The sequence below is a fragment of the Alexandromys fortis genome, unplaced genomic scaffold (assembly GCF_014885135.2).
Source record: "Alexandromys fortis isolate MF-2015 unplaced genomic scaffold, M_Fortis_MF-2015_v1.1 scaffold_36, whole genome shotgun sequence".
Classification (NCBI taxonomy): domain Eukaryota; kingdom Metazoa; phylum Chordata; class Mammalia; order Rodentia; family Cricetidae; genus Alexandromys; species Alexandromys fortis.
In genome coordinates this window covers 10,787,884-10,801,369 of record NW_026067915.1, presented here as the reverse complement: position 1 = coordinate 10,801,369, position 13,486 = coordinate 10,787,884, and the positions used below count along the sequence as shown (strand labels likewise).

At 57.3% G+C, this 13,486-nt stretch overlaps 1 protein-coding gene across 3 annotated transcripts in view; it reads left to right on the top strand.

The window, feature by feature from the left end:
- Nbeal2 (neurobeachin like 2) overlaps window positions 1-13,486 on the top strand; it is a 32,404-nt gene that overhangs the window by 17,306 nt on the left and 1,612 nt on the right. For 2 of the 3 annotated variants that reach the window (XM_050139263.1, XM_050139261.1), the window contains 38 exons: window positions 6-88; window positions 180-272; window positions 431-605; window positions 700-833; window positions 1,093-1,252; window positions 1,434-1,536; window positions 1,684-1,837; window positions 1,928-2,086; window positions 2,273-2,432; window positions 2,651-2,757; window positions 2,930-3,445; window positions 3,924-4,102; window positions 4,195-4,354; window positions 4,686-4,823; window positions 4,911-5,264; window positions 5,350-5,499; window positions 5,632-5,789; window positions 6,117-6,241; window positions 6,323-6,458; window positions 6,880-7,040; window positions 7,141-7,457; window positions 7,563-7,658; window positions 8,000-8,124; window positions 8,211-8,351; window positions 8,480-8,610; window positions 8,697-8,806; window positions 8,900-9,017; window positions 9,115-9,212; window positions 9,438-9,554; window positions 9,990-10,079; window positions 10,162-10,271; window positions 10,443-10,615; window positions 10,716-10,810; window positions 11,010-11,126; window positions 11,221-11,379; window positions 11,459-11,607; window positions 11,889-12,024; window positions 12,116-13,002. In XM_050139263.1, coding sequence (XP_049995220.1) covers window positions 6-88; window positions 180-272; window positions 431-605; window positions 700-833; window positions 1,093-1,252; window positions 1,434-1,536; window positions 1,684-1,837; window positions 1,928-2,086; window positions 2,273-2,432; window positions 2,651-2,757; window positions 2,930-3,445; window positions 3,924-4,102; window positions 4,195-4,354; window positions 4,686-4,823; window positions 4,911-5,264; window positions 5,350-5,499; window positions 5,632-5,789; window positions 6,117-6,241; window positions 6,323-6,458; window positions 6,880-7,040; window positions 7,141-7,457; window positions 7,563-7,658; window positions 8,000-8,124; window positions 8,211-8,351; window positions 8,480-8,610; window positions 8,697-8,806; window positions 8,900-9,017; window positions 9,115-9,212; window positions 9,438-9,554; window positions 9,990-10,079; window positions 10,162-10,271; window positions 10,443-10,615; window positions 10,716-10,810; window positions 11,010-11,126; window positions 11,221-11,379; window positions 11,459-11,607; window positions 11,889-12,024; window positions 12,116-12,223 — 5,795 coding nt within the window. In that variant the 3' untranslated portion in view covers window positions 12,224-13,002. Of the gene's footprint in view, window positions 1-5; window positions 89-179; window positions 273-430; window positions 606-699; window positions 834-1,092; window positions 1,253-1,433; window positions 1,537-1,683; window positions 1,838-1,927; window positions 2,087-2,272; window positions 2,433-2,650; window positions 2,758-2,929; window positions 3,446-3,923; window positions 4,103-4,194; window positions 4,355-4,685; window positions 4,824-4,910; window positions 5,265-5,349; window positions 5,500-5,631; window positions 5,790-6,116; window positions 6,242-6,322; window positions 6,459-6,879; window positions 7,041-7,140; window positions 7,458-7,562; window positions 7,659-7,999; window positions 8,125-8,210; window positions 8,352-8,479; window positions 8,611-8,696; window positions 8,807-8,899; window positions 9,018-9,114; window positions 9,213-9,437; window positions 9,555-9,989; window positions 10,080-10,161; window positions 10,272-10,442; window positions 10,616-10,715; window positions 10,811-11,009; window positions 11,127-11,220; window positions 11,380-11,458; window positions 11,608-11,888; window positions 12,025-12,115; window positions 13,116-13,486 lie in introns of all 3 variants that reach the window. The other variant, XM_050139262.1, reaches the window with a different exon arrangement.

Here is a 13,486-nt window from a genome sequence, read left to right as displayed (position 1 = left end):
TCCAGGGCCCAATGAGCCAGCACCCTTCAAGCCTGAGGGTGAACTACATGAGCTTGGTGCCAAGCTGCTCCTCCATTATTCGCCTCAGGTATTTAGGGACTGGGGAACACTCCCTACCCTCTGGCTCTGCCCTCGGGCTTCCGCTTTCAGTATGTTACCCCCTGTTCCATTTGATCCAGGCATGTAAGAGCAACATCTGCCTGGACCTGTCTCCTGGCCATGGGCTGGATGGCCGCCTGACGGGACATAGGGTGGAGACGTGGGACGTGAAGGTACGTGTGTACATGTGTAGTGTGCATAGGACTAGCTGGGAGCAGTATCGGGCCCCGTAGTGTTTGGAAGACCAGTTTAAGAGACCCACACCTTGCGTCCAGGCTTTAGGCAAGATGCTAGTGGGGAGCTGTCCTCTTACCACTGCCCCTCCCCCCAGGATGTGGTGAACTGTGTAGGGGGCATGGGTGCCCTGCTGCCCTTGCTGGAGCGAGTAGCTGTGCAGCCCCAAGAGGCCGAAGCAGATCCAGGTGAAACACATGACCTTGTGGGACCTGAACTGACCTCAGGCCATAACACTCAGGGCCTGCTTCTCCCCCTGGGCAAGTCTTCGGGTGAGTCCTTCACACCTGGATTCGGGAGAAAGTCTGAGGTAGTGGTTTCTGGATGTCCTTTACCAATCTCTGTCCTCTTCCCGGTAATTGGCAGAGGAACGGATGGAGAGGAATGCAGTGGCTGCCTTTCTCCTGATGCTTCGGAACTTCCTGCAGGGCCACACTGTGAATCAGGAGAGCCTGGTGCAATGCCAGGGGCCTGCCATCATAGGGGCCCTCCTGCGCAAGGTGAGACCTACTGAGCAGGTTGAAAAGAGATGGGCAGGACCTTCTGAACAGTGGTGTCTGAGTGGGGCCTGAATGGGCAGGTTTGGTTGTGAGGATGTGGTAGGAAGGTGGCTCAGGCTGTCAGGAGAAGCTTGTATTCCAGAGATGGCTGCGGTCCTGAAAGGCTGTGAGCAAGGATGGTGGTTCACGTCTGCTGCTGAGAAGACTGGGACAGCAGGAGGCAGGGCCTGACATCTCAGTCAGCTCCTTCTTCCCGCAGGTCCCCAGCTGGGCCATGGATATGAACGTGCTCATGTCTGCCCAGCTGCTGATGGAGCAGGTGGCGGCTGAGAGCAGCGGGCCCCTCCTCTACCTGCTCTACCAACATTTGCTCTTCAACTTTCACCTCTGGACCCTCAGTGACTTTGCTGTGCGCCTGGGTAGGTAAAGGTCTTGGGAAAGAGGCCTAGCCACAGGGCAGGGCAGGGTGAGAAGTCACAGCCTTGCTCTAGATAATCTGAGGGGTCAGAACTGTGCCCTGGGGTGTGAGGATGGTGCCTGGGAGGAGTGGCAGAGGCGGAGCCCTGCCCTGGAGAAAGCTTTCTGCTGATGTCCACTCAGGTCACATCCAGTACATGTCCAGCATAGTCCGTGAGCACAGACAGAAGCTTCGGAAGAAGTATGGAATCCAGTTCATCCTCGATGCTCTGCGCACACACTACAGGTTAGGCCGGTGGGGCCAGGTGGGTGCTGGGGGCCTGACACTGTCGTGCCTGGTATTGGAGACTGGATGACATGTTGCCTAGCTCACTTAGCCACTTTCTCTGATCTTGCCTCTGTGACTGTTGATTGTGCTTGCTGGACCCACTAGCCCACAGCGGGAGCGCCCCCTCGCGGCCGACGATCTGCACACAGTACAGACATCCCTTTTGGGTCTGGCACGTGAGTTCCTGGTTCGCAGCTTCTCAGTGGATGACATGCAGGTTGTGTTGAGCTTTTTGACAGCCACCAGTGATGATGGCCAGGTAGGCAGGAGGTTGGGGAGGGTGAGATTTGGGTGAGAGGTATATAGGCCAGCTGGGGAACCCAGCCTAGAGAGACATCTGTATCCTCAGGTGGTAGGCACACTGGACTTGTTACTGGCCCTGCTTCACGGTTCTCCAGCACAAGAGCCCTTGGCCATCTTCTTGTTAGAGCCAGGGAACCTCGAGGTGCTGTTCACTCTGTTGGTGCGGCCAAGATCACCGCCTCTTTTGACTGACAGAGTCTTCAAGGTATACCCAGCCCCGTCCTGACCTCATAATCCCATTCTCTGAGGCCCAGACTGGAATCTCGGGAAGCTTTGCACCAGTGAATAAAGCCGCTTCCACGGGCCTCTTCTGGAGCCACATACCTGTGCAGTGACTTTCCTTCTATGGTAGGGCCTCTGTGATGACAGCTCCTTCATCTCCCCAACACAGATCTTGCGAAGACTGCAGCAAAATGAACGGTTACCTGAGCGGAACCGCCAGAGGCTCCGGCTGCGAAACTGTGGTCTCCAGGGTCTTGTTGCCAGCTTGCTCGAGGGTACCATCTCTCCCCAGCTCTGCCAGGGCCTCTATAAGCTGTTTATAGGAGCAGGTATGACATGCTTGGGACCAAGAGGCGGATGAGATAGAGGGGAGGATGCATTTCAGTGGCAGAATGCTCACATAGCATTCACAAGACCACAACACAGCAACAAGCAAACAGAACCAGAGCAGGCAGAGTGGGCAACATCTATCGGGGATGGGACTGGTGGGGAGAGGGAGTGTTCCCATAGGGGACAGGATTGAGACAGTCCCCTCCTACCGTGCCAGCCCCTCAGGTTGCATCCCCGGATTGCCTGAACCTCTCAGATTTATTGGCTGTGGTACAGCTGTCCCTCCAGGCTGACCTCAGCGTCCGCCTGGACATCTGTCGTCAGGTGAGTCAGAGAGTAAAGCTTGGGGAGGAAAAGGGATAGCTTCTGCTCTTGCAGTTCATTTTGTCTGTCTGCAATGGGGGTGTCTTTGGAGGCCCCCACTGTTAAGACCTTGGGATGAGGCTCTAGGGAAGCAATCAGATGGCCTCTAATTTGCTGTGCCCTGGCTTGGCAGCTCTTCCACCTCATCTACGGACAGCCAGAAGTAGTGCGGCTACTGGCCCGACAAGCTGGTTGGCAGGATGTGCTGACCCGCCTGTATGTCCTGGAGGCTGCCACAGCCAGCAGTCCCCCGCGCTCTCTCCCAGAGCTGCCCACCTCCCTAGAGCCAGCCCTGTCCCCATCACCCACCGAGTTGCCTGCTGAATCTTCTGACGTCTTCCTACCTTCAGAGCCCCCGTGCCCTGACCCAGATGCCTTTTACCATGCCCTCTCCCCGTTCAGTACGCCCTTTGACCTGGGCTTGGAACGGGCCAGTGTGGGCTCAGGCAATACTGCTGGCGGTGGCAGCAGCAGTGGAACGATGACTCCAGCCAGCCAGCCTGGCACACCTTCCCCGCTCGATGGGCCGCGGCCCTTCCCTACTGCCCAAGGCCGCCACAGCTCCAGTCTCTCCAATGTGCTAGAGGACGGCAGCCTGCTAGAACCCACCGTTAGTGGGGACGACACCTCTAATACAAGCAACCCCCAGGTGAGGTGGGCCACCTTCTTACCTTGCATTGTGTCTGGAGATGACACCTCAAGGGAGCAGGGTTAGCAGTGTGACCTCTCCAAAGATGAACTGGATGCCAGGGCTGATAGTCTCATGTGTAGTTATGTTGAGCCACAGTGGAGGAGAGCAGCCATGTAGGGCCTAGACTTTAAAGGGCCTAGGGATAGCCTGTCTCTTGTAAGTTGTCTCTCCAGCCCCAGTTCTCCTTGGGAGTTCCCAGGCAGCCTTGAACACTCGGGGTAATGCCTTTGTGAATATCCCCTCTCCTCTTTCCAGCAGAACCCCAGGTCTCTCCCCAGAGTTCAGACAGTAACTGGAGCCCTTGTGCCAGTTCTGGCTGTTTGCTGAATGCCGCCTCTCACCATTCCTGCTAGTGTGTGGACGGGGGAGGGGGGGCCTAAGTAGAGATTCCCTCCCCTCCCAGCCCATGGCCCTCACCGCCCTCCTTTACCCACAGCAAACCCCTGAAGAGGAGCTGTGCAACTTGCTCACCAATGTGCTGTTCTCAGTGACATGGCGCGGCGTGGAGGGCAGCGACGAGGCTGCTTGGCGGGAGCGTGGCCAGGTCTTCTCCGTTCTTACCCAGCTGGGGGCCTCGGCCACACTTGTGCGCCCACCAGACTGCATCAAGCGCAGGTAAGAGGGATGATTTGCAAAGGTGATGGGTCTCTGGGAGCCTAAGAGCCAGAGAAAGTGCAAGGTGGGTACTGAGTCCTTCTCTTGCCCAGCCTCCTAGAGATGATGTTGGAATCAGCCCTGACTGACATCAAGGAGGCTCCCCCAGGAGGCCTGGCCAACCTTACCCTCCAGGCACTGTGGCTGCTCCGCCTGCTCCAGGATTTCCTATGCGCTGAGGGCCATGGTAATCAGGAGCTATGGAGTGAAAAGGTGCGACCATTCAGAGGGGCGTGAGCCACGTGCATTCTTGTGACCTTATGAAGGTGGGAGTATCTAGTCTGGAAGATGGGAGAGTACCCAGCGCAGTCCTGGATGCATCAGCATGGACATCTATGGGCATGTCTAGTCAGAATCAGGCCAAGGTTTGGGGCGAATGACAGTGTTAGAGGCAGCCAGGTATACCTTGCAGGACTGGTCAAGCAGTAAGGGCAGTGACTCTGGCTCAAACCTTCCCTAGCCTACAGTACAAACTTTACCTTGCTTTCTTCCTCTGTATCCCCGGCCTTGTGTGGTAACACGCTGGAAATGTTTAATGTGGCAGCTCTTTGAAGGTGTGTGCAACCTTCTTGATCGCCTGGGCGCCTGGCCACATCTCGCCAATAGCATGGCAGAACTCCGTGAGATGGCACAGATTGGCTTACGTCTTGTGCTTGGCTATATCCTGCTGGAGGACCCACAGGTGAGCATGCACGTGGGCAGTGGAGGTGGAGGCAGAGCTGGTGGAGATACAGCAATCAGTGACACCCTCATTCCCTTGCACCTACAGCTGCATGCCCAGGCCTATGTGAAGCTGCATACACTACTGCAGACTGCAGTGCCAGCCCGCCGTGAAGAGGCATGCTATGTCCTCTCCAAGCTGGAGGCCGCACTCAGCCGGGCACTGAACACCTCCTCCTCTGAGACAGAGCATGCACAGCCTCCATCTACAGCTGTGGCAGCCTCTGAGCGCTGTTCGTGGTTGGTGCCACTGGTCCGCACACTGCTGGACCGTGCTTACGGTCCCCTGGGACTGCAGTGGGGGCTGCCCTCCTTACCGCCCACCAATGGAAGTCCCACCTTCTTTGAGGACTTCCAGGCTTTCTGTGCCACACCTGAATGGCGCCACTTCATCGACAAGCAGGTGCCTAAAGGAGGTGGGGATCAAGGAAGAGAAATGGGGGCTCGGGCACACTTCATGCTCTGGTCTCTCACCATTAATCCTCCAGGTACAGCCCACCATGTCAAAGTTTGAAATGGACACATATGCTAAGAGCCATGACCTCATGTCCGGCTTCTGGAATGCCTGCTATGACATGCTTATGAGCAGTGGGCAGCGGCAGCGGCGGGAACACATTCAGAGTCGAAGGGCCTTCCAGGTGTGCAGCCCAGAACGGGGGACAGTGTGCTACCTCATCTATATGCCTGGGAGACAGTTAATAGGGCAGCCGGGTAGAGACTGGGTTGGAGAAACAGCAGCCAGTGGGATTGACCTGTTCTTCCCACCACAGGAGCTGGTCCTGGAACCCGCCCAGCGCAGGGCTCGCTTGGAGGGGCTGCGCTATGCAGCGGTGCTGAAGCAGCAGGCGGCACAGCACTCCACGGCCCTGCTGCACTGGGGGGCACTGTGGCGCCAGCTTTCCAGCCCCTGTGGGGCCTGGGCACTAAGGTGGGCTGGGCTTCTAGGGGGAGGAGCTAGGCTTGGGGCAAAGGGAGCATTTAAGAGTGCCAGACTGCCTTTGGCTCTCTGCTCAAGGTCTTAAATAGAATAAGGTAACATGAATAACAACAGCAGTCTTAGCCGAGGGTATGGGTTGGGGGGGGGGGGCATGTTAGCAGAAGCACCACCGTTAATCCCAGCATTCTGGAGGCAGAGCTCCAGGACAGCCTGGTACTTCAGGACAGCCAAAGCTACCCAGAGAAACCCTACAGTCTTCAAGCGGGGGCCCTGTAACCTTTTGCTAGGCCTTGACAATTCATGGTGATATATCTGCAGGGACCCTCCAACTCCCCACTGGAAGCTGTCTAATGCAGAGACATACTCACGAATGCGACTAAAACTGGTACCCAATCATCACTTTGACCCTCACTTAGAAGCCAGTGCCCTGCGAGACAATTTAGGTGAGTGTGTTGTGCTTGGTCCACCCAGCTGGTATTTCCCATCGTGCCTTGCTCTAAATAAGTACGATTGGCCTCACGCAGGTGAAGCCCCCATGACACCCACTGAAGAGGCCTCACTGCCCCTGGCAGTGACCAAAGAGGCCAAAATCAGCACCCCTCCAGAGGAGCTGCTCGAAGACCAATTAGGGGAGGATGAACTGGCAGTGCCGGAGAGCCTGTGAGTGGGTGGACTGGGGGCTGGTCTGGGATATGTGCCTTCCATGGGACTGAGTCCAAGCCTTTGTCTTTTGCTGACTAGCCGAGTACCCTGAAGGGCTCTTTAACACCAAATCTGGGATTTATTTAAAAGGATGAGTGGTTAGGTGGTCTTTCTTTAGCAGGGCAGGTGGTTGGGTGTTCTTTAGTAGCTAAGCACCTTTCAGCAAGGCTGAGAAAAACCTGAACGATGTGGGGACCAGGGCAGGGGTGTGAGGAAAAGCAGAGCAGCTTTTAAGTTCACAGGGTTAGTGAGCACTAGGCCCTGGGCAACTCCTCTCCGTCAGGGAGGTGTGAACACAGGACTTCATGACTCACTGGCCCTTGGAGCTTGCCAAGAAGGGATGGCAGCATCACTAGCTGAACTGTATGCCGACCCCCAGGATGGAGGCGGTGGAGCTGGATAAGCAGCATGAGAAGTTGCTCCTGTCAGCTGAGTGCCAGCTCGTCACAGTGGTGGCCGTGGTCCCCGGACTGTTAGAGGTCACCACGCAGCACGTGTATTTCTACGATGGCAGCACGGAACGTGTGGAAACTGAGGAAGGTGCGTTCTGGTGGAGCTGGTTGAGGGGCTGGTAGAGAAGGGCCAAGGTCTGGACCAGGTAGGAGCCAGTGACTCCTTATATCTACCGTTGGTCCTGTAGGCATCGGCCATGATTTTCGGCGCCCCTTGGCCCAGCTGCGTGAGGTCCACCTGCGGCGTTTCAACCTGAGGCGTTCGGCGCTGGAACTCTTCTTCATTGATCAGTCCAACTACTTCCTCAACTTCCCATGCAAGGTGTCCGGGTCCTCAGCTTCATCTCCTTGCCAGACTCCTAGGCCCCAGCCCTATCCCGTCTCACCCCACACCCAGGTACGGAACCAGGTGTACTCGTGGCTCCTGCGCTTACGACCACACACCCAAGACTACCTAAGCAGCCGCTCCCCCCAGGAGATGCTTCGTGCCTCAGGACTTACTCAGGTAAGAGTCCTGGGTATGTTCATGTGGACTGTGAGGTAGGGACTTTGTAAGCAAGGGTCCCGGACAGAACCACTGCCCATCATCCTTTGCTATTCTGCCCTCCAGAAATGGGTTCAGCGAGAGATATCCAACTTTGAATACTTGATGCAACTCAACACAATCGCAGGACGCACCTATAATGACCTGTCTCAGTACCCTGTGGTGAGGACCCCATTCTGCATACATATCCTGCCCCCCCAAACCGCATCTGTCAGTGCCAGCTAATGGGCAAGGCTGTAAGCAGGGTCCCTGAATAGTTCCCCTATGACGAAGGTCTGGCCTCTGTTCCCTGCCACTGCCTCACTCCTCTACCCTCTTTTTCTTGCTGCTGGGCTCTGGTCTCCCCGGAAGGAATGTCTATTGTAGACCATCTGCTCCTGCAGCCCTTCCGAGTGGTATTGTGAGCAGGCTCTATCCATCTTCCTGAGTGCTGAGGGCAGGGCTGTGGGGGCTAACAAGCCATCTGGGTCTTCATGCAGTTTCTTCCCTGGGTGGGCGGCCAGTTCCCCTGGGTCTTGCAGGACTACGTGTCCCCAGTCTTGGACCTCAGCAATCCAGCTGTCTTCCGGGACCTGTCCAAACCCATCGGTGTGGTGAACCCCAAGCATGCCCAGCTCGTGAGGGAGAAGTGAGCATGTGGACAGGGCAGGGCTCAGTGGGCTGGGGATGGGTGGGTGAAGGGCTTCTGCTGACTTCTGTTGTCTGTGGCTTCAGATATGAGAGCTTTGAGGACCCAGCAGGTACAATCGACAAGTTCCACTACGGTACCCACTATTCCAACGCAGCAGGCGTGATGCACTACCTCATCCGCGTGGAGCCCTTCACCTCCCTGCACGTCCAGCTCCAGAGTGGCCGGTGCGCCCAGGGGTGACGGGAGGTCGGGGAGGAGGTGAGGCTGTCTTCCCAGCAGCCTCTTGTGTTGCCTCAGGTTTTCCACATCCCTCTGCATCCATCATCTGACCTTGGCTGTGTCCCTCCACCAGGTTCGACTGCTCTGACCGGCAGTTCCACTCAGTGGCAGCAGCTTGGCAGGCACGCCTGGAGAGCCCCGCAGACGTGAAGGAGCTCATTCCAGAGTTCTTCTACTTTCCCGACTTCTTGGAGAACCAGAATGGTAGCATGCAAGGCGCCGGCTGTGGGAGTGCCCAGACAGGGGTGGCCAGGGATACATGCGACACTGCTAATCTTCTCCTCGGCTAGGTTTTGATCTGGGCTGCCTCCAGTTGACCAATGAGAAAGTGGATGATGTGGTGCTGCCCCCGTGGGCCAGCAGTCCAGAGGATTTCATCCAACAGCATCGCCGGGCTCTGGTGAGGAGGTGACCGCACACGGCCAGCCAGCCAGAGTTGAGAGTTGTGGTAGGGTTCACAGTCCCAGGTTTGACTGCCGCTTCCTGTCCTCAGGAGTCGGAGTACGTGTCCACCCACCTGCATGAGTGGATCGACCTCATCTTCGGCTATAAGCAGCGGGGTCCAGCAGCTGAGGAGGCCCTCAATGTCTTCTATTACTGTACCTATGAAGGTAGGCAGTGTGCCCCATGTCAGCTGGGCCAGGGAACAGATGAAGTTGCAATGCAGAGAACACCGAAGGAGCTCTGACTGCTTTGCTGCCCTCTCAGGGGCTGTAGACCTGGACCATGTGACAGATGAACGGGAACGGAAGGCTCTGGAAGGCATCATCAGCAACTTTGGGCAGACTCCCTGTCAGCTGCTAAAGGTAGGAACTGCTGGGAATACAGCCGTCAAGAACACTTGGTGGTGGCGCACGCCTTTAATCCCAGCCCTCGGGAGGCAAAGGCAGGTGGGTCTCTGCAAGATCGAGGCCGAGGCCAATCTGGTCTACAAAGAGAGTTTCAGACCTCCAGTTTATTCTGGTCACACGGAGAAAGAAGTCCCTCTCAAAGAAACTCTCACATCGTGGTGCTGACCGTCTCGTCCACAGGAGCCACACCCACCACGGCTCTCCGCTGAGGAAGCGGCCAGTCGCCTCGCTCGTCAGGACGCTAACTCACCTAGTGTCTTCCAGAACCTGTACCAGCTCAAGGCCTTTTTTGCTGAGGTGAAAATAGGGCAGGAACTCTGCTCCTTCAGGGAGATGGGTTTAACTGCGCTGTCCCTACCTTCTGGGGCCAGATGGGCTTGTGGAATGAAGGCATCTTGTAGACATGAGGGTAGGAGGGAGGCTTTCTTGAGGGGGGCCATCACAAATGGTGACTTCCTGACAATCCCCGAGACCCTGAGTGGGGTGAGGATGGACCCCTCTCCCTCCAGAGTATAGGACGAGAGGATGAGGGCTGAGATCAAGCCTGACCCTGGGGTCTTCTGCCTCTTTCTGTGACGCACCTCTTACACGCCCACTGCTGTCATGTGTACTTCTAGGACTCACCCTCTCCATCTGACACCTACTCTGTGCCCCTGGGGGTAGGGGGCAAGGAAAAGAGGGTGCCCATTGGGAAGAGTGTCTAGCGGGGGCTTCCTCCGCGTCTCTCCGCAGGTTGTCAGTGAAGGGGTACCTGTAGTGTTAGCTCTGGTACCCCACCGGAAGTCCCACTCCTTCATCACCCAGGGCTCCTCGGACCTGTTGGTAAGTACGCTGGGCTGTGTTCCCTTTAGCTCGTCCCTCCTGCCTTTGCCCCGAAGCCACCTTAGCGCACTCTTGCCGACAGGTGACTGTGAGTGCCAACGGGCTGCTGGGCACTCACAGCTGGTTGCCCTACGACCGAAACATCAATAACTACTTCACCTTCAGCAAAGATCCCAGCATGGGGAACCCCAAGTAAGAGAGAGCTGTGGGTAGGGGTGGGCTATGGATGCCCTCTGCCTTGAGCCACCTCCCTACTAAACAGAATGCAGACCAACTGCAGGGGAGAGATCTGGCCAGGTTTCCTATTAGCCCAGATCTCTCCCCTGTGGCCCAGCCTCACCTGCCATCTTCCCCCTGGCTTAGGATGCAGAAACTACTGAGTGGGCCGTGGGTGCCAGGCAGTGGTATTAGTGGGCAAGCACTGGCAGTGGCCCCCGATGGAAAGCTGCTCTTCAGTGGTGGTCACTGGGATGGCAGCCTACGTGTAACTGGACTACCCCGTGGCAAACTGTTGAACCAGCTAAGCCAACACCTTGGTATGTGCTGCCCTGGTGCCAGGGAGAATGACGGACAGGCAGTTCTGAACCAGGCCTGGGAGCTACAGTAACCCTGTTCCGTCCTCTCCTTCCTGTGTAGATATAGTGACCTGCCTTGCACTGGACACCTGTGGCATCTACCTCATCTCAGGCTCCCGGGACACCACGTGTATGGTGTGGCGTCTTCTGCAGCAGGTGTGTATGGTGGGCAGACCTGGGAGGTCACTGTAGCCCGGAAGTCCATCTGCCCCTCAGGGAGCCTTCAGAGCTGCTCCCCCGTCCTTCCTTGACCCTTACTACTGTGAGCAAATCTGGGGCTCCGCCGCCCCCCAGCCCTCTAGCTTGGATAAAGTCTTACTTGCCTGAATCTGAAGCTAGCCCTGGCTTCCCACAGGGTGGTTTGTCGGTAGGGCTGGCACCAAAGCCTGTGCAGGTTTTATATGGTCACGAGGCTGCAGTGAGCTGTGTGGCCATCAGCACTGAACTTGACATGGCTGTGTCTGGATCCGAGGTGAGTGGACACGTGCCCTGGGGAGACTGTTTGCTGAGGCGCTGGCCCTAGAGCCTCCAGTTCTCTGCTTAGCACCCTAATCTGCCTTCTGTAGGATGGAACTGTGATCATCCACACTGTACGCCGAGGTCAGTTTGTGGCAGCATTAAGGCCTCCAGGTGCCACACTGCCTGGACCTATATCACATCTGGCCCTGGGGTCTGAAGGCCAGATTGTTGTACAGAGTTCTGCTTGTGAACGCCCCGGGGCCCAGGTATGGAACAGGGTACCCAACAAAGACATCGGGGCAACTGGAATGGTGGGGCAGTTGTTAATGTTTTCCTTTCTTCTAGGTCACCTACTCCTTGCACCTGTACTCAGTGAATGGGAGGTTGCGGGCTTCACTGCCCCTGCCAGAGCAGCCTACGGCCCTGACAGTGGCAGGAGACTTTGTTCTGCTGGGCACCATCCAGTGCTCTCTGCACATCTTCCATCTGAACAAGTGAGCCCCACTTTTAGTTCAGGGCCCCTCTAGGTGGTGGTTGTTGGCACAGGGTAATAGGGAGTACACGCTATCCCGCAACACGTTCTTCTAGGTGTGTTGCCCATGGGGAATCTTACCCTGGGCCTCCCTCGGCCATGCACTCGTGGGAGTCTTATGAATCAGGGATTCAGTTTAGCCAGCCTTAAAATGAGGACAGCGTGGATACACGGGCTAATGAAGACATCTGTGCTGAAGGCCTTGCAGTTGTGACTTAACGGATATCCACTCCCCTGTGCTAGACTGCAGCCTGCTGTGTCTCCCCTGCCCATGAAAGTGCCAGTGCGCAGTGTGTCTGTGACCAAGGAGCGTAGCCACGTGCTGGTGGGCCTGGAGGATGGCAAACTGATCGTTGTGGGCGCCGGGCAGCCTTCTGAGGTGAGGATAAGAGCAGCCGGGCCGGGCATCGAATCAAATTGGGTAGGGGGCAGCCGCCCAGGCTCACTGCATCCCATCCTCCTTTCGCCAGGTGCGCAGCAGCCAGTTTGCGCGGAAGCTGTGGCGCTCCTCGCGGCGCATCTCCCAGGTGTCCTCTGGGGAGACCGAGTACAAGCCCAGCGAGACTCAGACTCGCTGAACGAGAGATGCCCTGCCCACGAGACTGCTGCCCCAGGGGGTGGGCGGGGCCCACCCTCCAGCTCAGGGATTGGTAGATGGCATCACCAGGAAGTCCCGCCCCTCGCCGGCTGAGGGGAGACCTAGCGCCGGCCTCAGGCCGCAGCTGCATATTTTGCACAATCTGGGGTGGGGTGTGGTGGGGGTGGGGTTACTACTTTCAAACCCCACGTTCCAGTGAAGCACAAAGACCGCCAGTGGCCTTAATCCCTAAAGGTGCCCCTCTCTGCCCAACCTCAGCAATAAACTTGGCCTAGTTTTGTAGCCGCTTGGTTTCTTGAGTATACATGTGCTCGCCTTCTCGGCCTTCGGTGGCCACCAATCTTAGTCCCCGTCGCCCGGCCCGGCCTGGCATGCCATTCTTCCTGGGCAGGCTGGCCTCCGTGTAGCCAGCCAAGCCACCTCTGTCCTTGCCAGCTGTTTCCTGGCTCCAGGATCTCGGCTCTCGTCGTCCATCGCGTGGCTTTTGCATGCCATTCGCAGCAACCTGACGGGCGTCAGCTTCTGTGCGCTCGAGACCTTCGGCGTGCTCCAGCGTGGGGCGGGGGCGAGACCGCGCCCTCGAGCTCAGTCCCGCCTCTTCATTGTCCTGCTCCCCTCTCCAACACCCCCCCTCATTGGCCCGCCCCTAGCCCTGGCTCACTCTTTCTTGGGCAAACCGGAACCTGCCCTCTCCAGGGATTCCCGCCGTGTTCCTGGCTGGAGTGGATCCTGGCACCCTCGGAGGGGTGGCCGCCGAAGGTCAGGAGGGGTGGGAGTTACGAGCCGGCTTCTTGCGAGGTGGAAGGGGTCAGAATTTCCTATCTCCCACCTCGGGGTGCCCTGAACCTACGGGTACCAGCGTCGGTGTTGGGGTGTGTATAGGCCTGCAGAGGCTGTTGAATTGTTTCTTCGCATTTTGGGCTTGGTGATGGGTGGGGAGGCCAGGAGAAGTTCCAGAAGCTCAGGATGGGTGGGGTAGATTCCAAGGCCTGTCAGCTGCTACTGGTTTACGGACCCACCCACCAACTAGGACACTGGAAGCCCCCCACTCCCAGTGTGGACAAGACAGTGGCACAAAGGTAGAGTCTGTAAGGGACCACCCACCTCCTCCGAGCGAGGCTTACCGGCTACCGCAGTGGATTGCTGGCACGCTATGGGGTAGACTCGTTGGTTAAGCAGCAGTAACTGTTGGAGACCTGGGGGGGGGGGGGTCTTTCTGAGTCTCTTCCTCTTCTGGAGAAAT